A 27,161-nucleotide genomic window follows, 5' to 3' on the forward strand; every position below is an offset into this window, starting at 1 on the left:
ACTGGGGTACAGGACAGAGTCATGGGGAGGATGGAGAGGATTCACCAGAGACAGAATGGGGAACAGAACAGGCAGATTAACTGAAATACACTGCTGAGGGGTGCGGCCAATGAGACAGGAGAGGTCTGCTGTGCCATGTGGGTGGCTCCCTAGCCGGGGATCAAACTCGTGCTACAGAAGCTGCAGATAGCTTCATAGTCTGCACCAAATCTTAAAAGTTAAAGTAGTTGCCTTAACTGGGTACAGGTACATATACTGTTCACGTGATTTATTCATTCTGATTTTTGGCTACTTACCCAGTGTTTACTCTCTGCATCATTGTCAAATTAAACTGTATGACCAGGGTGACATATTAATTTCTACTTAATTTATTTGTGGTCACAAAATATAGTATCATTCCTTCCCTCTTGTAAAGGCAGAGTACTCTTTTGCAATCAAATTTACAACTTAATTTATAATTTAAAATAAATTTCCATTAAAGTGAAATACTATTGCATAAGTATTTACTGGAAGAAGGAACATTTCGTGGCACTTTTGCTGATTTCCACCCATGGGATTCAGAAAAACTTGCACATTGAGTGAATACTGCTTTTACTCTTTTTGCTTCTGTATTGCTGCTGTGGAATATTCAGATAAGAAGAGACATCTTACTGCAAAATATTTATACATATCTATGAATAAGTGCTTTGGAAATGCTCCCATATTAAATATTATAAGTAAGCCAATGAAGACAACTAACAAGGTTTTAGGGGACATTGAAAATGATTGAATTGTTATTCATTTTCCAATAGTCCAAACTTGCTTCTCTCTCTAAGATTTATTTATATTTTGACATGATTATTTAACTCCTAAAGTCACAACTGCCTTACTATAATTAAGAAATGCTAACAATTTTTGATGTTGTGAAGGTTAAATTGGATTGTGTGTTTCTATGTGTGCAGAGTAATATGTGTATATATGGGGTGGAGGGGAGGTGTTACCTGTATATATAATAAAGGTAAACCATAGAGTAGCTTTTCCTTTCTGTCCATTGTCCTTCCATTTCCATTTGCTGAGCTCCTCCCTAGCCTAAATTTCCCAGACCTTTCATTAAACACATTGTAACCTTCTGGAAAGTCTCTTCAATGATGATATTTAGATTACTCACCTGTAAAGTATGTAAAATGAATGTTCTTTGAAAGGTATGTTTTTTAATATTGGAGATTATTTTTGCAGAGTCTGATGAAAGCTTCACAAATAGGTAGTCAGCAGCATCTCAGTAATGGTAGCTGATGTTACTTTTACTATTATTCCCTATCTTATTTTTGTAATAATAGTGACTCATGCTAAAGCTGGATCAATTTTTAACCCTTTCGAGTAATTTTTGTCATGCATTTTAATGAATATATGTGTTTATTGACTAGTTATTACCCATCCTCCATGTTAATCCTATGTGTTGTCATTCAATCAACTGAAATTAATGGCCATCACTATATTTAGAGAGTAGCAAAATCCTAAACTGATCAAAATTCCAAAAAAGTATAAGGAATATTCTCTGATAATTACAGTAAAAATGAAATCAGGCACTTAATTAAGTGTTATTATCTCATTCCTAGGTCTCCAGCATTACAGAAATCTATCTGGTGCCTTGTAGACTGGATGAGCATATATTTCTGAAGACTTATGCATTACCAAGTAAGATGTTTCTTCCTAATGACACCCAGTTTCACCCCTTTTCCTTCTTGTTGCTGGGAATCCCAGGGATGGAAACACTTCACATCTGGATTGGCTTTCCCTTCTGTGCTGTGTACATGATTGCATTCATAGGGAATCTCATCATTCTTTTTGTGATCAAGACTGAAAGCAGCCTACACCAACCAATGTTCTACTTCCTGGCCATGTTGGCTATCATTGACTTGGGTCTCTCCACAGCTACCATCCCAAAGATGCTTGGTATCTTCTGGTTCAACCTCAGAGAGATCATCTTTGAAGCCTGCCTCACCCAGATGTTTTTCATTCACAACTTCACACTTATGGAGTCATCAGTGCTCCTGGCAATGGCTTATGACCGCTATGTGGCCATCTGCAACCCACTCCGATATAGCACTATCCTCACCAACAAGGTTGTTTCTGTAATTGGTCTAGGTGTATTAGTGAGGGCAATTATTTTTACAGTTCCATTTGTATTTCTCATTTTGCGATTGCCTTTCTGTGGGAATAGTATCATCCCCCACACCTATTGTGAACACATGGGCCTTGCTCGTCTTGCTTGTGCCAGCATTAAAATCAATATTATTTATGGTTTATGTGCGATTGGTAATCTAGTGTTTGACATCATAACCATTGCCCTTTCTTATGTTCAAATACTTCATGCTGTTTTCCGTCTTCCTTCCCATGCAGCCCGACTCAAATCCCTCAGCACATGTGGTTCTCATGTTTTTGTCATTCTTGCCTTCTATACACCAGCCCTCTTTTCCTTTATGACACATCGTTTTGGCCGAAATGTCCCCCGCTATATCCACATACTGCTGGCCAATCTCTATGTTGTGGTGCCACCAATGCTCAACCCTGTCATATACGGAGTCAGAACCAAGCAAATATATGACCGTGTTAAAAAACTATTCCAGAAACAAGGAAAGGAAAAAGAATGACAATCAATAATAATCAGTGTCAATATGGAAATTAAGTCAGAGAAATACAATCTCATAAAAATTATGTTACAACATGCATTGGCTATTAAATTTATGTATTTATATACATGAATTTTAATATATTTCATGTATTTATATGCATTTCATTATATGCATTGGCTATTAAATTCATATATCTATATGCATTTTCAGGCCAATGTCACCTCAATAAAAATTACTAAAAGTATGTAATAAAAATTTATGCTCAAAGCTCATTCCACATTTGAAATAGAAAATATAATTACTTCACATTTTCAATGATCTTCTTTTCTTCATTTGGATCCATTTAATATCTCTTATTTTTAAACAGCTGGTAGAAATTCTTCTGTGTTTCTTGATGCACAGTTCAATAGGCAATGAATTCTGTTGTTTTTTGTTTATATCAAAATATATTTATAGATAACTCAAGAGGAAATATAAAATGAATAGACATTTAAAATGTAAAGAATTTAAATTTATAATCAATTTTTTTTGAAAATTTCACATCCAGATGCCTACTAGTAAATTTGTTTTAAAAATATTTTTATTTAGGTGACATTAGCTTACAATATTATATAATTTTAGGTGTACATATTATTATTATAAATAAACATTTGTATCTATTATATTTTGTACCCACAAAAAGTCTAGTTTGCCTTCTTTCAACATATAATTAAGTTTTAACCTAATTTTCCCACTCCTGTTTCTCTTCCCAAGTGGTAATAACTATTTTGTGTTTATAGTCAAGAGTTTACTTTGAGGGGGGGCCTCCCTGGTGGCTCAAGGGGTTAAGCCCCACACTGTGAAGCAATTCGCAGCCTCTGCAGTGCGAGTTCAGTCCCCGGCCAGCCAGGGAGCTACCCACATGTTGCAGCAAACCTCTCCTGACTCTCCCACTGCTCCCCTTAGCAGTGTACTTCAATCAGTCTGCCAGTTCTGTTCCCTACTCTGTCTTTGGTGAATTCTCTCACCCCCCATACCTCTGGCCTGTACCCCAGCTCTTGTATGCATAAATAAATAATATCTTTTAAAAAAGTTTACTTTTTTTTTCATGTTAGTAAGTTTTGTTTATTTTTCTTTCACATGAGTGAACCATGTGGTGGTTATCTTTCTGATTGATTTATTTCACCTAGCGTAACACCTTCTAGGTCCATCCAACTTGTTGCAAATAGCCTGATCAGTACTCCTTTGTGCTATAGGAATATAGCACAAAGTTCTTTATCCATTCATTCACTGATAGTCCCTCAGTTTGATTCTAGCTCTTGGCTATTGTGTATAATGTCACTATAGGAAAGTCTACATATATGCTCCAATTAGTGTTTACATAGCCACCAGGCAAATGCCCAGAAGTAAGATAACTGGAGCAAATGAAATTTCTGTTTTTAGTTTTTTGAGATTTCCATAATGATTGCATCCATTTACAATCCTGCCAACAGAATAGGAGGGCTCCCTTTTCCCACACTTACTCCAACACTTGTTACTTGTCTTTTTTTAATAGTCATTCTCACATGTATGACATGATTGCATTGATTTGCAGTTCCCATTAACAGGATATAATAAGAGATGGCTATCTGTAGGTCTTCATTGGAGAGGTGTCCATTCAGATTCTCTGTTCACATTGAGATGAGATTTTTTTTTTATGTTATTGAATTGTATTAATTGTTCATATATTTTTGTTATATATCCTTTGTTTGATGTATAATTTGAAAATATTTTCTCCCATTCAGCAGGCTGCCTTTCCATTTTGATGATAGCTTCTTTTTCTGTACAGAAGCTTTTTAGTTTGAAATGGTTCTATTTTTCAAAAAAATTTTACTTTTGTTTCCCTTGCCATTGGAATTGAACCCCCAAAGACATCTTTAAGGTCCACACAAATGAGCTTATTGCCTATAGTTTCATCAATGTATTTTAAGATTTCATACCTTACATTCAACTCATTATTTCGAATTAACTTTTGTGTAGGTGCAAGAGAGTAGTTCAGTTACATTCTTTACACAGACTGTCCAGCTTTTAAACAAGCATCATTTATTGAAGAGATTTTCTTTAATGTTCTTATCTCCTTTGTCACAGATTACTTTTCCATATATGAGTGAAGTGAGCTTATCTCTGTGCTTTCGGTTACATTCCATTGAGCAAAATTCTGTTTTTAGTTCAATATCATGCTGTTTTGGTTGTTTTTGCAGATATCTCCATTTTTGTTCTTTTTTTCTCAGAATTATTTTGGATATTTAGGGGATATCAGGTATCAGTATATGTGTATGGCTTTTGTATCTGTCTTTCTACATATTCAGTTATTTGTGTATCTTTCTGTTAGTGTGCCTATGTTTAGGTACTGTCCCTTTTCTCTTTTAACGATTTGTTATGTTTGTGTTTAATATACTCAATTAGAAAAGTTTTTATATTTTACATTAATCTAGAGACCATTTTTTGCTCACAAAAAGTATCTCTTCCAAATATGTTAGTTTTTTTTTTTTTTTTTTTTGGTTTTTGGTTTTTTTTTTTTTTAAAGATTTATTTATTTTTATACAAGAACCGGGGTCCAGGCCAGATGCGCAGGAGGGTGAGAGGATTCACCTGAGACAGAGCGGGGAACAGAACAGGCAGACTGACGAAATACACTGCTGAGGGGAGCAGCGGGCAAGACAGGAGAGGTCTGCTTCGCCATGTGGGATTCTCACTGGTCCGCCAGAATGGAACCCACACTGCAGAGGCTGCGGACAGCTTCACTATGCGGTGCTCAACCGCTTGTGCCACCAGGGAGGCCCTATGTTAGTTTTTTGATAAATGAATTTTTTTTACCTCTCTTGTTAAAAATTCCCCTTAAGATAGTTTTGTTCTGATATAGCCCTCCTTTCCCATTATTAAGAGGGAAACTGTAAAGATTTCCTTAAGACTTGTGTCCCTTTACTAATTCCAAATGGACTGACTATTATGAGACAAATTTTTCTTCCTAGTCTAATGCAATTTACATTTTCTTTATTTGGTTTCCTCTTTAATATCTTGGTTGATTGATTAGTATTTTTGAACCACTAGCCATTCACATGCATTAATTAGGAAAACATTGTATATTGTCTGATTTACATTTACTTATTTTGGAGACCCACACATTAGAACCTCTGAGAATGATGATTCAAAAATGATGAATTTGAACACTATTTCCTCAGATGTGATTTTTAACAATCTTTAGAGTTTTTATAAGAAATAAATTCAGGGCCTCCCCGGTGGCGCAGCAGTTGAGCGCTGGGTTGCGAAGCTGCCTGCAGCTTCTGCAGCACTGGTTCAATCCCCGGCTGCTCTCCGGCCACTGGAGGAGGGTCCCGCATGGTGCGCAGACCTCTCCTGCCGCCCGCTGCTCCCTTCAGCAGAGTACTTCGGTCCTTCTGCCTGCTCTGCTCCCCGCTCTGGCTCTGGTGAATTCTCTCACCCTCCCGCGCTTCTGACTGTACCCAGTGCTTGTATAAATAATAAATAAGTAAATCTTTAAAAAAAAATAGTAGGTAAATCATAAAGTAGAGAAATGGGCAATGATTTTTTTTAAATATCCTTTATTAACAGAAAGCAGTAAAACTGCTAATTTTTATTAGAATTTATAAGTTGCATGGTCATCATGTAGGACAATGATTAAAGTAACTATAAAATTATCAAAATAAAAACAACATAACAATAAATCAAAAGAAAATATTTGTTATGCGCCATAGCTCAGGTTAAAGTAAAAAAGACTAAATACAAAACAGCAAAGAAGTAGAAAAATGGCAATATTTGTGTTAAATGTGTATGAAATTAGTGTATTTAAAATATTAAAATTGTCAGGTTGTTGTATTGAACTTCTTTGATAACTTAAATGGAGATAAACTTAATTACCAAGATAGTAAAAAACTGAAAGAAAGAAGAATAACGATCATAAGTTGAATTGCTGACTGATTTGAAATTCTTTAAGTTCTACAAAGCCATGGAAAATGGGATAGTTACCATTTTAACTTCAACTGGGAAAAGAATTATAATGGCAAAGGTATCAGTGAGAAATAGTTTTGAAAATATGTTTGTTCTGGTTATTACACCCCACTGAGTCTTATATGTTTGGCAGACATTCCACTCCAAGTTATAGATTTGGCAATAATTTTTCTTAACTTACAAACTTGGCTTTTTTCTTTTTAAGAACATAACAAAACACAAGTCAGAAGGCCAGACACTGGTGGCCGTTTGGCTCATTGATTTATCCTTAGCAATGAGAATGATTGAAGACATACAATAGACACAAAATGAATACAAATCAAGTGACTAATAAAATGAATAAGTGAATGTGTGAACAAAAGCGTGAATGAAGTCAAATTTCCAGCACCATATTTGTCAAATTAATTCAACACAAAAGACACCTCATTGTATGTATGTTCTTTCCTCAGAAAAGAAGCAGCCTCATGCCATCAAGGACTCTATGCCAAGACAAGCACTCAGTGGTCACTCATCTCTCTTCCAGGTTAACCCGTTAGTCTTTGAACTTGAGATTCAATGAAATTTCACAAGTATTAGAGTCCATTAACCCATAGCTAAGAACAAATCCACTTCTATTGCAACCTGCAGCATTCGTTAAAGCCAGGAGACACTTGTTAGCAAGAACACAGGTCTTCCAAGATACCTCAAACTCCTTAATCAAATAGCATGGTAGAAGTCTTACATTTTAGTAAAGACATGGAGCACTCTCTCTCTTATCTGTTTGGTCCTTACACCATAAATGATGGGGTTGAGTGAAGGCGGGATCACCAAATAGATATTGGCAACAAGAATGTGGATATAGTGGGGTATGTTGTGTCCAAATCGGTGAGTGAGGAAGGAGAAGACGGAAGGGATATAGAAAACACCAAGGACTGCAACATGGGAGCCACATGTGCTCAGGGATTTGAGCCGTGCCTCCTGGGATGGGAGGCGGAAGACAGCACGGAGAATGTAAATATAGGAGATTCCAATAAGAGTCAGGTTCAAGAGAAAGAGAGCCACCACAAAGAGCCCATAGATAACGTTGATGCTGATATTTCCACAGGATAGTTTTGCAATGCCCATGTGCTCACAGTAGGTATGAGGTATTATATGACTCTGACAAAAGGGTAGGCGATAGACGAGATAGACCATGGGGAGCATACACAGGACTGGGCGAATCACAATGCATATGCTGATGCCCATCAGGACCCGGGATGTCAAGATGGTCGTGTAGTGGAGAGGAGAGCAGATAGCCACATAGCGGTCAAAGGCCATGGCCAATAAAACCTCAGCTTCCATGCCAGTGAAAGTATGGATTAGAAACATCTGGGCCACACAAGCTCCAAAGTTAATCTCATGAGCATCAAACCAGAAGATGCCTAGCATGCGGGGCATGGAAGTGGTAGAAAGCGCTAGATCTATTGTCGACAGGATGGCCAGAAAATAGAACATGGGCTCCCGGAGACTCTGCTCTGTCTTGATGACCATCAGAATTGTGGCATTGCCCAGTAAAGCCACAAGGTAAACAGAGCAGAAAGGCAGCGAGATCCAAGCGTGGACCTCTTCCAGACCTGGGATTCCAACGAGGAAAAATGTGGTTGGGTGGAAAATGCTACTGTTGTGTGTCATCCTGTCAGTGCAAAGGAGGGGAAGCCAGTTCTCCTGTAAGGAGGAAAATGAGAGAGATGGAGCAGGGAGGTCTGACGGGAGAGGAAAGAGGGAGGGGAGAGAAAGGAGAGAGAGAGAGAGAGAGAGAGAGAGAGAGAGAGAGAGAGAGAGAGAGAGAGAGATCAGAAAAGATATCCAAAGGAGAAGATAAGGTCAATCATTTTCAGCACAGAGTTGAGGCCCTATTTACTGTATGAGCACACAGATTAGTAAATGACAATTGAACTATCCCCATAGCCATTTGATAGGTCAGGCCAGGGTCATGTTTTGAGTTTCTATTCTGCCTGCTGATTGAGTTCTGTTTCCAAACACGGAGGCTTGCAGCAAGCTCAATGCAGATTTCTAATAACTAGAGCTTGTCATCATTTGAAAGTGTATAGGATATTATTCAAAACTGGGAAATCCACTTTCTGGTGAGTGACACTGAAAACATCAATGCTATATATGTGGTCAAGATAATATATACAAAGGTAATAAAAAGGCTTTATGCAGTCAAAAATAAAAAAAAAACCACCACATGCTGTTGTAGGGTACTCACACAATCAAAACATTAGTTCTGATTCCTCCTTAGTCATTGGCACAGAAACACACATGCACAAACTCAGATTCAAAATAGTCGCATGTTCTCAGACAAGTGCTGGCCCCTTCAGATTTCTGGCCAGGAACAGAATCAGCCATTGCATGATTTAAAGATTGCATAGAGTATCCTTTGGGAAAGGAAAGAAAAATATCTGTCTAATGTCATTTTAATACTTATTCACTATCCACAACATAACAGTACTCACAGAGCTGTGGCTAATTTTACTGCTGCTATACAGCGAATACTTACGTGGTCACTCCCCTACCAGTTCAAGACACTGGAAATTTGGGTAGATGGTTTTGTTACCAGACTGATTTTTTATTGTTCTTGGGGAGAGCAGTGTCTCAGCAGAGAAGAATCTACTCCTGCAATGATATAAAGGAATTGGAGATACTTAAGTCAGGCCTTCAAAATGCTACCATACGAATCAAGCCGCTCATAGTGATGTAAAGAGACTTACCCTGGCAAATGTGATACAGTAGTTGTAATTAAAAATGAATCATAGAAATCTTGGCTTTTGTCCTTGCCATAGCTTCATTATCTTACCATATTTAATTCTTTTTTTAATCTCATATAAAAACCACACCAAGGTGAAAAAATAAACTATCTTCTGTGTATGTAATTCAACACAGAGAGAAAATGCTGCAGTGGGAACTGGCTTTTTGTTATACAAAAACATAGACACCCTGGTCAATTAAATATCACTGCCTTGTAGAAAGATGATGACTGAGACCAAACTGCAGCATCCTTGTTTATTTTAGAGCAATATGAGATCCCATTGTCAACAGTACTTCTCCACTTGCCTTATTTCTTTCTGCTGCTATAGAAATATATTTCACCCAATGTGATTGACATGGTAATATTAAATGTCTTGGATCTTTGTGAGAGATTTTAAAGATAATCTTATCATTTTAAAACTTTAAAAAAATAAAATAAAAGCCGTCTTTTTCCTGCCTGGTTCAGGTTTGCTGCATGGTCCAGGTCCCAGCGTGCTTTGCATACTTGTCTCCCCATTTATTGCTACATGTATTCAGCAGAAATCACCAACTCATTCACCTCTTCTTTCCGTACAAATCAGGGATTAGACACAGCATCAAGCAGCACGTCCTTATTCCTCTTCCTGAACAGTGCATGAAGTCTTATTTGTACTAGGCTTAAGGGATATTTCTGAGCTTACATTCCACTTTAATCCCAACTTTATAAATAGCTGTGGGACTCAGTCCTCAGAGACTGCTTACAAACTTCTAGATTCTACAACAACAAAGATGTCCAAGGAATATAGAAGCAAACTTATATGTATGTAAATAAAAGTTTAAAAAGTGGGCATGTAATATAAAGTTAATGTCATTTATACTTGACACATATAAAACAAATATGTTGTATCTCTATTTGAAGTGATTAAGTGGCCCAATTCTATGACTTACTAACCTACAAATAGATAAAACTTGTTAATTTCAAATATTTTAACTTGCACTAAAACTATCATTCTTCCTTTTTTACTGTCTCTTCAAAAGGAGGTATGTTGACAAACAAATGAAGACAAATAACCAACTTTATTATTGATAAGCTGAAGACTGAGATGCATTCTGTTTAGATATACTCTACAATGGAATTTCTAAACTGATCTACAGAAATAAGTCTGCTAATCCCATCATAGGCTGTATGAGAAGAGGAATCTAAACGTGAAGTCTAGTGCTATAAAACACAGCAAGAAGGATAATTTATATTCCTTCTAGGCTATTGGTTTCTATAATAAACACAAAAGGAGACTGCAGTCAGAAGAATCAACTATTTTATAAGTCATCAAAACCAATAAAAATATCTTCCTCCACGTGGAAAGAAAGGGGTGATTGGATACAGAATATTTCAGTAAAAATACCTCTAATGGGGAATATTTAAAAAATACAAATTGTTTCCTGAATAATTTCTTCATTTTTATAATGACTTACTATTCTCAAATATTTATATTGCATGTCATCCTGACCTTGTTCTTTGAAAACTATCATAATAATAATGATAGTTTCTTAAGTATTCCAATTGTTCTGAAAATAAGATGGGGTAATATTTTTGTTTTTATTTTGGTTGTTTATTTTTCATTATTTTTAAATCTGCATTGTATGGCTTCTTTGGATATTGCCTATTTATGTCTTCTGCCCAATTTTTGATCAGGTTAGTCGCTTTTTTGTGGTTGAGCTGTATGAGTTCGTTACAGATCTTGGATATCAGCCCCTTGTCAGATGTATGATAAGTATATGTTTGGTAGTAGCTGTAGAATTTTTAGCATACAATTTTAATGTATCACAATCTATATTCCAGTAACATTGTAGTGCTTTGTTTATATGTATAAGAAACATAGAATGTTAACATTACCCATCTTTTCATGGATAAACAATATTACATTGCTTAATATTGTTTTAAAATAAAACATGATATTCTTTAACATTTTCTTCTTCAAGAATGGCTAAAATTTAAATAAGGCTTAGTCTTCTTGACACTGGAAAGGAACTGAAACCCTCACGCTTGTTGATAGAATATGAATGAACTACTACTGTGTTAGAAACCTGTATGATATCATCTACCAAACTAAATATGTACCTTTATTATGACCTCAAGATTCCACTTCAGGAGAAATAATTTTATTTTCAAACAATCAAACACAAGTAAGTAAACTTTATTCATAACAGTGTTACATTAAAAACAGTTTCATTATTCATAAACGGAAGAGTAAATATAGCATTCTTATTTCATTCATTGTCATCTGAGCACTAACATTTTAATCATTTACTAGGTGTTTCTAATGCCCGGCAAAGAGTGAACCACTCAAATAGTAGAGAGCTAAACATGGCTTATAGTTAGGTATTATTTACAAAGATACCAAGTATCTGGGTCTTCTGAATCATTTCTTCTCATTGATGTCATTCTGCCACATTGGGGTTTTAAAAGACAAATGTTGTTTTGGTTTTATTTTACATTTATTTTAATTTTACTTTGTTTATTCCTGCCAAATGACATTTCTTCAAAACTTAAAGGAAGGGAAACATTCCCTTCTGTTTATTTTATTCATAATGATTCTTGGAGTACCATGTGGACTGGCACATGACCCATTTTTGCCAATTACATGAAATTAATATCTCTGAGTATCATGATCAGTTCTGGTTTAATGACATTAGGTAATGTGAACTGTGAAATCCTTTCCCTAGATCTCTAAGTGAAACCTATAATGGAAATTTTCTTTTCTCTTTTCTCAAAGCAAGCTTTAAACAGTGATCCCCACTCTCACTTCCAGTTTCTAATTTCTCCATCTGGCAATCATTTTTGTCACCATGTGGGTTAGCTTCATTCAAAATACTGAAAGCAGTGGGGACAAGAGATAAAGAGATTAAGAGCTGTTGATGCTAAGGATCTCTTTCAAGCATTTAGAGTGCTATAGGCCCCCATGCTCTTGCAACTTTCATTTCAAATATGTGAACCCTGATGTGTGAACCTTGCCCCAAATTGCTATTGCTTTGCTAAAATAATAACTTTTAGTTTTAAAATCACAGGTTATGGAGGGTGTATCTTGCAGGAACTTTTTATTTGCAGAGTAGAATATTAATTAGTGAAATTGGTGCTTATGTAAAGCAAATCTTAGTCAGGGAACCATTAATGACAACCTGAATAGATCTCTTATATACATGAGATTTCTTTTTTTAAAAAAATACATTTAGTATTTTCTGAATACTATTTTGGCAAACTTTTACTTTCATATTTTTCCTAAGTGATTAATTGCTAAAACAGATGATCTCTGTATCAGTAGATTTTCCAGACATAAGCTAATTGATTCTTTGCTTTCAAGCATATATTTTATTCATAGCTACAGAATTCATTAAGACTAGTCTACTTTTTACAAACATACAATAAACAATTAGTATATTATAGCCACTTAGATTAGGCACTAACAAAAATTGAAAATAAAATTTACCTTTAAAGTTACTTACATAATAATTTAAGATACAAATAATACAGAAGTAACCCTGTTGGTAAGGGTTAAACACTGGCAAATAAAGGATGCCAGACGAGCTTCAGTGAGGGACAGAGAACTCAATATGCATACCAGTAGATGGAATTTCTGAAATTTATTGTAGACAGTTAAAAATACAAATGAATAAAATGTTACATTTTTAGTTATTTTTGCATTTAACTTCAGTTGTCTTGTACATTCAATATATTCAAATAGTCTTCAAAATACTGGAGGACAGCAGTGGCCCTTCTGCCTGCCTATGACCATGCAGGCCTCTCTCCTAGCAAACCTGTCCCTTTCAGGGGCTGCTCTTTCTGCCACTTGTGTCTATTTAAGTGTCCTTGATTTTTCTCTCCCTTTTCATAATAAATCTACCTTTTGGATATAAAACAAAAACAAAACACTGGAAGACAGAGACATTTTTAGTAGTTTGAGTTGCTGATACATCAGCGGATGCACAAATGCATCAACACACAACCAGTCTTCAAAGAATGCTGACTCTAGGTGTGGCTGTGGAAGTGCATTTAATCTCTGAGCACACCTCAGTCCCTCCTCATCTTTCCTGGGTAATTGGGGCCATGACTTTTCACTCCAAGATGAACATTTAAAAAATGGCATACATTAAAATTTTCTTTAATTATAATTAGGATTCTCTGCTAAAACTAGTATTGATATGTTCATACTACTGGTGGACAGATTGTATAAAGAGGTAAACAGTGGGAAAGGCAGTGGGGAATCAAAGTTATAATTTAACTGCCAAGCCTGACTCATCTAACCTAGAATGTCATTTCTTAATCAAATTATTCCAGCAAACCGTGACAGGTTTACTGATATGCCATGTATCATTGAATGCAATCTCTATTACTTCACTGTCATTCATGATCCCAAGTGAGTTGGACTTTTATTAGAGTTGAATTTTCCCATCAATCCTGTTTTTCACATAATTTTGCCAAGATTAGATTTCGAATCTGCTGACTCTTCACACAGTACACAATGGGATTCATCAGAGGGGGGATAAGAAGGAAGATGTCAGCTATTAAGACCTTAATAACTGGAGAAGCATTTTTGGCAAAGCGGTGAATGATAGCCAAGGTGACAATAGGCACATAGAAGATGAGCACAGCACAGAGATGGGAGATGCAAGTGTTGAGGACCTTGAAGCGACCCTTGTGTGAGGCAATGCCCAGGACAGTTCTCAGGATCAGCATGTAAGACACAGAAATGCACAACAAATCTAACATAGCTGTTAGAGCCACAAACATTCCATAGATGATATTGACGCTGTTGTCAGAACAGGCCAGCTTCATGACATCCTGGTGGAGGCAGTAGGAGTGGGATAGAAGGCTTTTCTTACAAAATTTCAGCCTCTTTAAGATAAAAGGAAAAGGGAAAACATATAAGATACTTCTGATTGCCAATGCAAGGCAAATTTTAACTACCCTGTCACTGGTGAGGATGGATGTGTATCTCAGAGGGTTGCAGATGGCTATAAAGCGATCCATGGACATGATAAGAAGAACTGATGACTCCATAGCTGAGAATCCATGAATGAAAAACTCTTGGGCAAAGCAGGCATCTGGGGAAATTCCAGTGGCATTGAACAAGAAGATTCTCAACATAGTTGGAAGGGAGGAGATGGACAGCCCCAGGTCAGAAAAGGCCAGCATGAGGAGAAAATAATACATAGGCTCATGCAGAGTGGTCTCTGTTTTTATAAGAAAGATGATGATGCAGTTCCCCAGCATGGCAATGAGGTACATGAGGCAAATTGGGATGGAGACCCACATGTGAGCGTGTTCCGTCCCTGGGATCCCAGTGAGGAAGAAAGTAGAGATTTCCTCTTCAGATGTGTTGAAGACTGACATTGCAAAAATGTGAGGGAATCAGGATATGGTCCTAAGAAAAATTTTTCTGCAATGGCATAAATTAATTTGCTTAAGTGTGCATCTGTTTAGTCATTTGTGTTGTTCTTGGTGAGTAGAAACTTTGAGAATCCAGCTGTTTTATAAAATTCTAGGACTAAAACAAAGCATTGTGTAAAATATGGACAGGAGAAATATCATGGCACATATGAGTATGATACCAAGAGAAAAATGAACATCTGTTTGCCCCATGCATATTCATCAATAGATGGATTAAAATATTTGAAAAATATTTCCCTGGAATCAGCACATATATCTGTGCATATATCATTTCTTACCTCACATATATCATTTCTTACCTCTAGACTCACAGTCCATCAACTGTTGCATATACCTTTTGTGTTTCTGACCTTTTACTCCTGTGAGTACTTCTCTTGAGCTTTAGAATTTCTTTTCCTGGGTTTAATTCCATCTCTCTAGATTGAACACCTTGCTTAGTTTCACTTCTATCTCTAAGTTGCCTGCTAGCAATTTCGTGATAAATATATCACAGACAATTTTTTAAGCAAAATGGCATGGAAGAATAGGTTAGATAATGATGAGAATTTTAAATGCAACTAGCATACAAGAAAAAATAAAACCCTTATAAACAATTGATTGAATGATTAATTACATTCATGTCTGGAAGACACTCACCACAGTATCAAAGACCATATGTGCACACAGTTCCTACCAAAGGCCTTTGTGTTAGGGTGTCAGCTTTGTCTTCCTGTAAGATAGTTTAGTTATTCTATCTCTTCTTAACAAAAGTCAAAATGAAGCCAAAGTTAAATGGCTTCACTGACTTGTAAAACCCTCCCTCTTCCCTGTCAGACTGTGACACAGATTGAGCCTCTTAAACATCCTTATCTGTCCCCTCCCCCCATTTTTGCTCTATGTTACTACTTGTTGGGTTGATTAGCTCCTAAACACATATATCACAATGCTCCTTGCTTCTATGTTATTGCTTTAGAAGATCATCTGAAAGGAAAGATACAAAGATCTATTGAAAGCAATCATTAGGCAAATATACATATTGGCATATTGGAATACAACAGCAAAATTCTTTTTTTATAAATAGGAGAAAGTAAGACAGAATTTGGTATTTTTCAATATTACAAAACTTAAGCAACACCTATTTTTCTCTCCTGCTTTGAATAAGAGTTGATATTGTTTTCGTCGCTATCAATTTGTTTTCTAATTTGTTTTAACCCTGTCTACCTAGTGAACACAAAGTAACCCACAAACTCTTAGTCAAGGGTTAGCTCGGTAATGAGAATAATAGAAACTCAGTCCACATGGTGCACTTGTTGGGAATATTGTTGTCTTTTCTCCTTCTAGCTATGTTATCGCATGCAATCATGTATCATCTCTGTGTCCATTGATGTATGCTGAGCAAATGAGAAATCATATCCTCAACTTGGAGGCCTCTACCTTAAAATTAAAGCATTAAATGGAATTTGTACAAAACCCTTCCCTGCATGACTTTAAAAAACCCATACATCATTTTTGTTATAACATTGAATTAGTTTCTTGTTTATTAAAAGAAGAAAATGTACAGCAAAGATTTAAACCTAGTTAGAATACTGAATTAGGAAATACTAAGGAGACAGAAACTTTGAGTGCACATTACTGCTCTCTGGCTGATGTCCATTGCAAATTCAGTGGTCTGACATAAATGCACCCAGAAACATCTTACAAAAACAATAACTTTATGCTCAGCTAATATACCACCCAGGGACAGGTCTAGGTGCCTGGTTGTTTTTATTCATCAGTACACAGCAAGTTTATAAAGGAAAAGAGAAAAAGGAAAGAGAGATGCTTGTACAGATGCAGGCAACAGAGAGTTGCCTCTGCTGCTTTGCAAAGGGAAAAGGTTTGAGAAAAGAAATATCTGCATAGTCATAGAGGGGAGGAGAGCTGCCCAGGTACCTGCTTTGTATGTTTTTCTGTGCTCACCCACTAACACTAGCTTAGAACCTACTTCATCCCCATAAGTTAGCAGGATGATTAAGTCCCACCCATCTTTTTATACGCATTTTTGGGCTTCTTGTAGATCTGGCTAGAGAATACATCCTAATTACCTGAAGATCACCATCAGATAGACAATGTGAAAAATCTTGCTTGAGCTGATGCAAAGGCAAGTATTGGTGATGAATATTAGGAAACTTACCAGTATGTGGGTAGGTAGATCATGGGGCCACTTGTTGGAGTGAGGAGGAAATAGAGGTGGCACAGGTGGCACAGACCCATCAGATTTTCACCGCTGCTTAACAACAGTTTTTTATCCCAATCTAGGGAATCTATTCATGTCTCCCTGAAGCTTTCCCAGTGATTAAAAAAAAAAAAAAGAAAAAGAAAGAAAGAAAACCTCTGGGAATTCCAGTTCAGCAGCCTGTACTCAGAGGAAAATAAAACTCCCTGCAAGTGAACACTCAAAGGGAATTGAAGAGCATGAGTGGTAAACCTCCTATCAAGGAAAGAATAATTTGTGGTCAATACCCTTAGGCATCGTCTACTTCCACTGGTGGAATTATGATCCTCTCTTTTGTGATAGAGAACACTAGGTGGATAATCTTAGATGAAATCACAGTGTACAAAGTCTATGCCTCTAGGCATCTGCCCCCTCCACTAGATTATATTCCCTTAAATTTATAGGTGCTTCTTTCTATTTATTGAAAAGCACTTGAAAATTTAATTTTCACCTAACATCTTTCAAAGTAGTGTTTTTCAACTAGAGATGCACTTTTGATTTCAGTTTTCAAGTTTTGTATTAAAAAAAAAAGATGTAAGTCTCTTCCAGGATCACTCATAGTATCTCATACTTGATATTCTTGGTATAGTCTTAATAATTTTCAGTATATTATTTATACTATTGTCCATGATCATTATATTAAATCTTAAGTTTTTTCCTATTTAAAAATTATGCTTATCCACTCTGGTACAGCAGAAGTAAAATTCACTTTCCTTGAAAATGGACTTTGGGCCTACCCTGGTGGTGCAGCGGTTGAGTGCTGGGCTGCGAAGCTGCCCGCAGCCTCTGCAGCGCCAGTTCGATCCCCAGCCACCAGGAGAGGGTACCACATGGCACGCAGACCTCTCCTGCTGTCCACTGCTCCCCTCAGCAGTGTACTTCGGTCCTTCTGCCTGTTCTGCTCCCCGCTCTGGCTCTGGTGAATTCTCTCACCCTCCCGTGCTTCTGACTATACCCAGTCCTTGTATAAATAAATAAATCTTAAAAAAAAAAAAAAGAAAATGGACTTTATCATTATCCTGAGAGATATTTTGTCAAAAAGATTGTAGTAATGACTTTATTGTCTTGTTGGTGATGCCACAGAATAGGCAATTTTAGTTAATGGCATTATTTATGTTATCAACTCATCAAAAATTTTACATTTGACAGTTATCAGTAATAAATTAGCCATGACCATTTAAAGATAGATTTGGCTAAATTAGCTTCACTCTTTTCCTGTTATTGACTCTAATGCATTTGCAAAGTTTCTGATATCATCAGCAGGCCAGAGTTTGGTCCTCGACAGACAAAAATGCCATCAGAGTCAAAGGAATGTAAGGATAAACTTGGAAGGATAAACTCAGATAACTATCAGGCTGAGTCAGGATCCTCAGGACAGTTTTTAATTTCACAGTAGTTGGCTTCACAAGATTGCTCAGCCGTTGTTCACAGAACTAGAAGTAACTACTCAGTGATGAACTGAAGAGGAACATCTTACTGTGTTTACTTGGAGTATTGCCAATGGCTCTTTATGTTTTATTTTCTGAATTTATAAATAGCAGAGGGTCTTTCTCTTTCTTCTCCAGTAAACTATGGAGAAGTCTATTGCAATCTAATAGACTATGCTTTTGTAAACTAAAATTAAGTGTATTAAAATTAACTTGATTTTGATTGAATTCTCAGACTTCACAAACTTTATTGAGTAGCCATTGGTTTTTATGACAATGTATTATTTGCATACATGTATTAGGAATCTGACCTTATTTTAACCAAGAAAATTGATAAAATTGGTTATGCAACCAAGGATTTTCCTTGAATGCTTTGTTGGAGAACATTGCTCATTTAATCAGATATTCCCAGCCACATTTGGTGATTGAAGACTATTATGGAACTAACGCCAACAAAGCCCTCTAAGGAAAATTGTCCTGGTTTCTGGTATAGCGGTAATAAGGAAGGTTGCCTCCTGACAAGGGAGAATCCTAGAATGCTTTACAAACTTTAAGAAAAAAAATATTGTCTTAATGTACATGTACATAGAGGAGCTATTGATGAACAGAGTATCTGATATGAACTTCTTAGCATAGGTAGAGCGTATGAAGGCTTTAAATGCCTTTAGAGACCTTAAATTGAGATTCCAAATGGAAACTGCCAACACTGAAATTAAAGAAGGCCCTTATGGTAATTAACATTCTTATTACATGTGTGAAGATAACAAAGCAAAATTGGAGAACCTTATTTTGTGACCAAGATTTTTTCACTGAACTATTTTATTAAAATTGTAGTCACATTGTAAGGGAAAAAATTGTTCTCCAAAGGAAAACTTCTTTATGTGTAGTCTATCCTTATAGGTTACCTGATTTTAATTATGTGCAGACTAAGTATTAGGTTGCCCGAGATAGTTTCCACTCTGTATACTGCATGTACAAATAGAAATTAAAGCCATTCATGTTGTAGACATGTAAATAACTTCTATCAGGTGAAATTTCAATTGACACCCATCCCACATTGTAGAAGAACCATATTTGTATCAGTTGCAAACATTCCAATCCTGATATGAGGTGAAAGATGAACATTTCCCTTTTGTGGGTTTGCCTTTGAATGTATCCTACATTTGCCTACTTCCTTCATTAAAACGAAGTTAAATGAGATATTTAGTGCATGCTCATCTCATATCTGTGTGAAAGACATGATTTTAACCTTTTTATGAACATTAATCTTTATCATGGCTTATATTATTGCACCAAAGAGACAGACTATGTGCACAGATAAGGCACTAAATAGAGTTTCCCTAGAAACCTCCAAGATAGGAAGCTGGATACCCTGAAAAACTTAAAAAATGATACTTCAATGCATATAACAAATGAATGAAACACTTGATTTTTTTGTAAACTGTGTATGAGCACAGAGTGTGTTTATGTGGGGGTACACATTTGTAGGTGCCACTAAACATCTATCTCTATTTTAGTTTCTGGGATGTATATCTTATATAGGTCAACATTGTGTGTTGAAGAAGGATATTTAAATCAAGAGGCAATCATCAGTCAAGGTTCCCATGACATTTTGTTAAACATGATTTTTAGGTGTGTCTAACAACTGTGATTCCAAATGAAATTAACATTTGAATCCATGTTTTAATAAACCATTTGCCGTCCCTAATATGGGTAGGTATCAGCTAATCAGTTGGGGGTCTGAATAGAACAAAAGAGTAAAGGATTTAAGACTTCTGTTCTTCCAGAAGATTATTTGAGTCAGATTATTTGAGTTAGCATGTCTTTATTTGCCATTGACATCCTGGTTCTTAGGCCTTTGGACTTGACTGAAATCTGCACCATTACCTCCCTTGGTACTCAGGTCTTTAGATTTGCACTGAATTACACCACCAGCGTTCATGGGTCTCCTGCTTGTAGATGACAGATTAGGGACCTTCTCAGCTTCCACAGTTGCATGAGCCAATTCTTATAATCACTCTCTCTTAATATATTATTGATTTTGTTTTATTGGTGAAACTTAACTAATACAAAGGTATTGACAAGATCAAACATAAAAATATTGTTAATTCAGATATATCTATCTTAATTTAATTGATTGATGACATCTATAATTTGAACATCAGAGCAACCATTTTTCTCCAGAATGGGAGATAATTGCTGGACCAGGGAGTCTGGAAGAACAGCACTGGTTTAGAGTCTTTTATGTCTCCAGAGTCTGTAGCTAGCAGAACTTGGGTGCATTTTATTAAGCATGCAAGTAATTGTATAATTATATTATATTTATTTGGGATATATTTAAAACAATTTAATGCATAAGAATTTAAATTTGGTGCCTTTTGTTGTGAGTTCAAGGTCCTACTATGGAAAATAAATGCTATATGGGTCAATATGTAGAAGCCCTCTTAACCACTTATATTGCACCATAAAATGAAATGTTATTCCACCATAAAAGAATGAATAACTAATATATGCTACATCAGTATGCTGAGTGTAAAATTAAGTCACAATTTACCACATAGATTATTACCTTCATAGGGAATTTTTGTGAAAAGAAAGAGAACAGGTAAATCTATTGAGCCTGAAAGCAGATTAGTGGTTGCTTCAAACTAGGTAGAGAATATGGAGGAAGGTAACAGTTAAAGAGTATGAGATTACTTCTTGAGATAATAAATTGACTATTTTGATGGTTGTATATATCTATTAATATATTTAACTGTATACTTTAAATGGTGCATTTTATAGTACCTAAATAATATCTCAGAAAGGTGTTAAATTTTCAAACAAATATAACAATACTTAGCAAACTAGATTCCTGAATATTGTTTCTCAGAATAAAGGAATAGAGGAAAGATATACTATGTCTAACATTAATCAAGAGGAATTTAGGGACTCTATATTAATTTAAATTAGCATACTTTAAAATGAAAAAATATCAAAGTTAAAGAAAGGTATTATATGTTGATTAAGTGATTGTTTAGACAAGGAGATATGCAGATCTTAATATCTATGTACCTAGCAACAGAGTAACAAATAAGTAACTGCAATAAGCCTAATAGAACATCAAGAAGTAGACAAATTCATTATGGCAGCTGAAGCCTCTCACATCTCTATTTCAGTAACTGACAGATCAAAAGCAAAAGACGAACAGAAGCCTAGGTCTCAGAAGTAGCTAGACTACGCAGATTATGAGGGTCTCTGTAGGATTCTAGATACAGAACCAGGATATTTCTTGATTATTTGTGAACTCTCCAAATCTGTTCAATTATTTTGACTCAAATTTGCTTCCTTTTATACCTCTGAAAATGTTCTGAGATTCATTTATTTATCATTTTCTCTTGATAGAAGTCTTTTTGCTGGGAATATTTTTCTCTCCCAAAGAGAATATCAAAACATGCATTTAAATATTTTCATAAGAAAGTCAAGAGCATGCGGAAATATTATTGATGTAGACTACAGTATCTTTCACACTAGACTAGTTCGTATTGAAATCTAAATCTTCAGAAACTGAGAACTTGACATGATATAATGAATAACGTCACTAGATTATTGATTAAATGAAGCTTTCAATTTCATGACAATTTACTACTGATTATTAGAAGAAAAGTCACAGTTATGTTAAAATTTGCCTAACATGGGTTTAGTGACCCTATTTACTCATATGTCAATATGAATACAAAATAGAAGCATAATTTTTCTATATAGTCAAAAGATAAGGTCCTCTATATTATAATTGATATTTATATCTAGTATCTTAAAGGTAAAATATTATTGTAATATTTAAATTCAATAATCTGTAGCAATATGAAATACTATCATAAATATATATTTTACCATCTCCCTTATCTAAATTTTCTGTTGCTTGAATTTCTTAAGGATTCTGTCATGAATCTGCTTGGTCTTGACACTGTAGACAATGGGGTTCATGAAGGGTGGAACCAGCAAGTAAACATTGGCCATGAGCACGTGGACAATGGGGGATGCATTTTGCCCATAACGACGGATCATAGAGAGCCCAATCATGGGTGTATAGAATGTGAGCACTGCACAGATGTGGGAAATACAGGTATTGAGTGCTCTCACCCTCTCTGTCTTAGAGGCTATACTCAACACTGTGACAAGGATGAGGATATATGAGAGAAGGAGGAGCACTGAGTCAAGTCCCATAGAGAAGATAACCACCATGAGGCCATAGATGCTGCTGACCCGACGGCTGGATACAGTAGTCTTTATGAGATCCTGATGCAAGCAGAAAGGGTAGGAGAGAATATTGATAGCACGATATTGAAGTCTCTTTAGGAGGAAGGAAGCTGGAAAGACTAGAGCCAAAGCTCTTCCAGCAATAGCCAAGCCAATCCCAATGATTACACCATTGGTTAAAATGGCTGCATAGCGCAGGGGCTCTCGGATTGCTACAAAGCGGTCAAAGGCCATAGCCAACAGCACAGCCGACTCAATAATTGAGAAAACATGAATGAAGTACATCTGAATGAGGCAAGTATTGAAGGAGATCTCCCGGGCATGGAACCAGAAGACGCTGAACATGGTAGGCAAGGTTGTAGTGGATAGGCCCAGGTCAGTAAGTGCCAGCATTGATAAAAAATAATACATTGGTTGGTGAAGGGAAGGCTCAGATTTGATGATAAAGAGAATAGTAATGTTTCCTGCAATTGAGGTGACATAAATCAAGAAGATGGGGAGGGAAATCAAGCCATATCTGCTCTCAAGGCCAGAGAAACCTGTCAAGAGGAAGCGAGGGTACAGGGAAGAGCTATTGAAGACGGACATTGTACTGATGGAAGCACCTTCAGTCTAGGCCAGGAGACAAAAACATGGAACAGTTAGGATAACAGTCAATATCACAAGAGAAAGCAATGTTGTTTCATAAATTGTTCTTTGTTTACTGTTTTCAGTCTTCCCTCTGCTCATTTTACATAACTAGTCTTGTATTTATGATTTTACCAAGTAGCATATCCCTTTCTTAATTGCACATTTATAGAGAACATGTTTTACAAAAGGAAATATAGTGGTCCTAAAATATAGAGTAAAATTTTAAAATGCCTTCAAATACAATGTAGTGGGTAGAGAGAGCTAAATTAAAGTATTTAATACATAGTTATAAAAAACGCAGAAAGAGATAGCTAATCTGAACCAAGGAGGTTAGAACTACCTCACTGCAGGTAGTTCTCAAGTTAAATTGCCACTATATCATAAGAGGGCAACAAAAACCTGTAATGAGTATTATGTGCTATGACTGCAGAGAGGTTTTAGTATTACAAATATAAGTAAATAGAATTAATCAAAGTTATAAGGTAGAGTGGCTCTTCGGGTGTTTATTGTATCATTAACAATAACTGCCCTCAATTTGACACTTGCACATGATTACTTTTTTCCTTCTTGATAATCTCCCTCAAATGTTTCAATAGTTTTCAGAGTCTCCATCCTGCCTATATATGCCAGTTCTTCCCTCTCCGATCATTCTCTCTTACTACAACACATCATCAAAAACTATTAGCTATGGGCACAAAGTGCTCTGCTGTCAGTGGCTCCTATTCTAGAGTCACAGAAAATCTGATGACAACTGTCATTCACTACTCTGCTGCTTTAGACAGCTCTAAACTTTGATTATAAAAAACTAGGAATTGTATTACATTGTATAATCTGTAAGAGAATAAAGAAATATATCTAAAATGCTTGGCAGAGTTTCTGCAACCTAGAAGATTCTTTGCACTTAAGTAAGACAAAGTGTTGATCAAGTTGCTGAAGTGGTCACAATCTTAAGCGCATCACCAGACCAAGAAACAGAGATCCAAAAAGCAGGTATGACCTGCAGTGCCCAAGGAATCCCTTGTAAAACTGTGGCCCTTTAGGGCTTCTCTTGAGAATTAGTTTGCCTCCTCCTTTTTTGGATCATAATTTCACTAAGTGTGTATGATATAATTGAGTGAGATAGGGGAGACAGTCAAATCATCATTAACATTACTGCCATAATTATTCAGCAATACAACTATTACTTAACAAAGTTTTGAGGATCAGAGATTTCAGTACATGGATTCCCATCAGACATACTATGCATACCTGGAGCGTGTCTACACTGGCATCTCCTCCCAGAGCTCTTCTGAGCAGTCTTTGAGGATGATGGTCTGGCTCCTTTGGGAGAATGACAATTTGAACCTATGACCTATTCTGTAACATTGATTTCACATGAGCAATGAATGGTCTCTCCTCTTGGCTTTCTCTACCACTCCCTGCATTCTTCAAACATACCAGATACCAATCTCTTACCCACTATTCTCACCTCAGAAGCCCTCCTTGAGGCATAACTAAGCATTCAGATGTAGATAACCATTCATGCTGCTACAGGTTGGCTTGAGTTTCGGTGACCAGAAGTAGAGATGTCTTGAAGGTAGCCACTGCAGATGGGCATAAGAGCAGAATAAAAGGCGCAGTGGAAGCAAAGTCTGACAATTCTTCAAGGAAGCATAGATATCCCGAGTGAGGCACCTGTTTCTCTTTTCAACTGCAGATCTAGCCAGGCTCTTTATCAGAGCACATCCTGTGCCTTAAGCACTCTCAGCTGTCTTCCCCTCTGGATTAACCAATTCTCTGTGGGTTTTTATTTCTTAATTCAGCCTCCAGGGAGGATAAATGAAGTCACTGCCAGAGAGCTCTTTTCTCCTACTGAAAGGGGATGATGGTGGTCAATTTCCACTCTCAGATTCCAGACTTGGTGACCGTGAGAAATGTCTCTCAGATCATCATATGGAGAAATAAAAGAGACTTAGTCAAAATAGTGTACCCAAAATCACAAACTGTGCTTAGAATAATGACAAATAGCAGTTACTAGCTGTCATATGCTGGTAAACTAATCAGAATTTCTAAACTATACTTTTCTCTTTTCAGCTATGCAGCAATATACCCACTATGTTGAGGTGTTGTGAGGAACGCTACATTTATGGAGTGTAAATTCACTGCTCAAAGGTAACGCTTATTATAAGAATTATAAATGAAAAACTATGAAATTCACATACATTTGGCCCATAATATTCAATGCTTTTTAGGAACACCTAATATACACTAATAATATACACTGATAAACAGCTAATAATATACACTGATAAACAGCTGAGCAATGCTAAGCTGTTTTTTAAAACAGGAAAACCCTGCAATTAGATGGAAAAATATCTGAATTTTATATCCTAATATAGGGTAATTCTTAATTTGCTTGATTAGCTGTTCAAATACATCTTTTTGCTGAACCAGTTTGTTAATTTCTATTTATTTATTTATTTATTTATTTTTATAGGCACAGGATTTGGTGCAGTGGGAAATAGAAAACAAAGCTACTTCCCTCAAGATACTTCTTCAGGCTAAAGCAAAACTTCACTCAAATAAAACTTATACTAGTATCTAAGATAAGCACAAAGAAAAGAGGAAAAAACAAAAACAACTAGAACAGAGAATAATTGCTACTTGAGGTATATTCAAAAGTTCTAACATATGGAAGAGATTAAAGAGAGAAGAAAATGACATAGAACAAATACTTAAGAGACAATGGCCCACAAATTTCATCTGGAATATATGTTTTGGAAATTATCAGAAATTTTATGTCTTTTTTGAAATCCTTATTTAAAAGTTTTGCAGAGAGAAAAACATGAGTCCAGATATTATTTTTAGTGAATCATGTAAAATACCTAAGGAATAACTGACACCTTAGCGTGTTTCTAGAGAAAACAAAATGAGGGAATCACTTCTTACAAAGTTTTCACAGGCAAAGCATAACCTGTATTTCATAGCAGAATATGGAATCACAGATTATGAATATTTTTTTAAATAATAAATTTTATTTTTATATTCCCCCATACAATTGCAAAAGCCCCATTATGACCCCAATCCTTCCCTTCCCGCCCCCACCCCCAAAAAGTGTCTCTGGTTCATAGTTTTTTGTTGATTTTGATTTTCACTTTCTTATATTCATTTTCCTGGTCCCTTATTTAAGTTTTCTAGATTCCTGCTATGAGTGAGACCATCCGGTATTTTTCTTTTCTTTCTCGCTTATTTCACTGAGCATGATCCCTTCCAGCGCCATCCATGTTGCTGCAAATTGCATGTGTTTATCTTTTTTGAATGCTGAGTAATATTCCATGGTATATATGTACCACATCTTCTTGATCCAGTCATCTATTTTGGGCATTTGGGTTGTTTCCAAAGCTTAGCTATTGTAAACAGTGCTGCTATAAACATAGGGGTGCAGGTGTTCTTTGGAATTGATGTTTCTGTGTCCTTTGGGTAAATACCTAGGAGTGGAATTGCTGGATCATATGGAAGCTCTATGTTTAGTAGGTCCAGAAATCTCCACACAGCTCTCCATAGCGGTTGGACCAGTTTGCACTCCCACCAACAGTGCAGAAGAGTTCCTTTTTCTCCACACCCTCGCCAACATTTGTTGTTGCTAGTTTTTTTAATATGTGCCATTCTCACTGGTGTGAGATGGTATCTCATGGTAGTTTTGATTTGCATTTCCCTGATGACAAGTGATGTTGAACATTTTTTCATATGTCTGTTGGCCATTTGCATTTCCTCTTCAGAGAAGTTTCTTTTTAGCTCTTCTGCCCATTTTTTGACTGGATTATTTTCTTTGTTGTTGCTGAGTCTCATCAGCTCTTTGCAGA

The 27,161-nt window shown here is 36.1% G+C and overlaps 4 protein-coding genes across 4 annotated transcripts; 1 reads left to right on the forward strand and 3 right to left on the reverse strand.

The window, feature by feature from the left end:
* The first annotated feature begins 1,679 nt into the window (after positions 1 to 1,679).
* Positions 1,680 to 2,630, forward strand: LOC119254670 (olfactory receptor 52E2). The gene has a single exon (XM_037521770.1). The coding sequence runs from the start codon at positions 1,680 to 1,682 to the stop codon at positions 2,628 to 2,630; it is 951 nt and encodes a 316-aa protein (XP_037377667.1).
* A 4,686-nt stretch (positions 2,631 to 7,316) lies between these two features.
* Positions 7,317 to 8,249, reverse strand: LOC119255017 (olfactory receptor 52J3). Its single transcript, XM_037522037.2, has one exon. The coding sequence runs from the start codon at positions 8,247 to 8,249 to the stop codon at positions 7,317 to 7,319; it is 933 nt and encodes a 310-aa protein (XP_037377934.1).
* Positions 8,250 to 13,791: 5,542 nt separating this feature from the next.
* On the reverse strand, positions 13,792 to 14,733 carry LOC119255018 (olfactory receptor 51A7-like). Its single transcript, XM_037522038.1, has one exon. It carries the CDS (start codon positions 14,731 to 14,733, stop codon positions 13,792 to 13,794), a length of 942 nt encoding a protein of 313 aa, XP_037377935.1.
* Positions 14,734 to 22,335: 7,602 nt separating this feature from the next.
* LOC119254671 (olfactory receptor 51G2-like) lies at positions 22,336 to 23,280 on the reverse strand. The gene has a single exon (XM_037521771.1). The coding sequence runs from the start codon at positions 23,275 to 23,277 to the stop codon at positions 22,336 to 22,338; it is 942 nt and encodes a 313-aa protein (XP_037377668.1). The 5' UTR covers positions 23,278 to 23,280.
* Between the last annotated feature and the right edge of the window lie 3,881 nt (positions 23,281 to 27,161).

The sequence above is a fragment of the Talpa occidentalis genome, unplaced genomic scaffold, assembly GCF_014898055.3.
Source record: "Talpa occidentalis isolate TD23 unplaced genomic scaffold, MPIMG_talOcc4v2.1 talOcc4.3, whole genome shotgun sequence".
Lineage (NCBI taxonomy): Eukaryota > Metazoa > Chordata > Mammalia > Eulipotyphla > Talpidae > Talpa > Talpa occidentalis.

Bases quoted from the DNA above. Each gene is read 5' to 3' on its own strand.
- LOC119254670 (XM_037521770.1), top strand. From the start codon at position 1,680: ATGTTTCTTCCTAATGACACCCAGTTTCACCCCTTTTCCTTCTTGTTG.
- LOC119255017 (XM_037522037.2), bottom strand. From the start codon at position 8,249: ATGACACACAACAGTAGCATTTTCCACCCAACCACATTTTTCCTCGTT.
- LOC119255018 (XM_037522038.1), bottom strand. From the start codon at position 14,733: ATGTCAGTCTTCAACACATCTGAAGAGGAAATCTCTACTTTCTTCCTC.
- LOC119254671 (XM_037521771.1), bottom strand. From the start codon at position 23,277: ATGTCCGTCTTCAATAGCTCTTCCCTGTACCCTCGCTTCCTCTTGACA.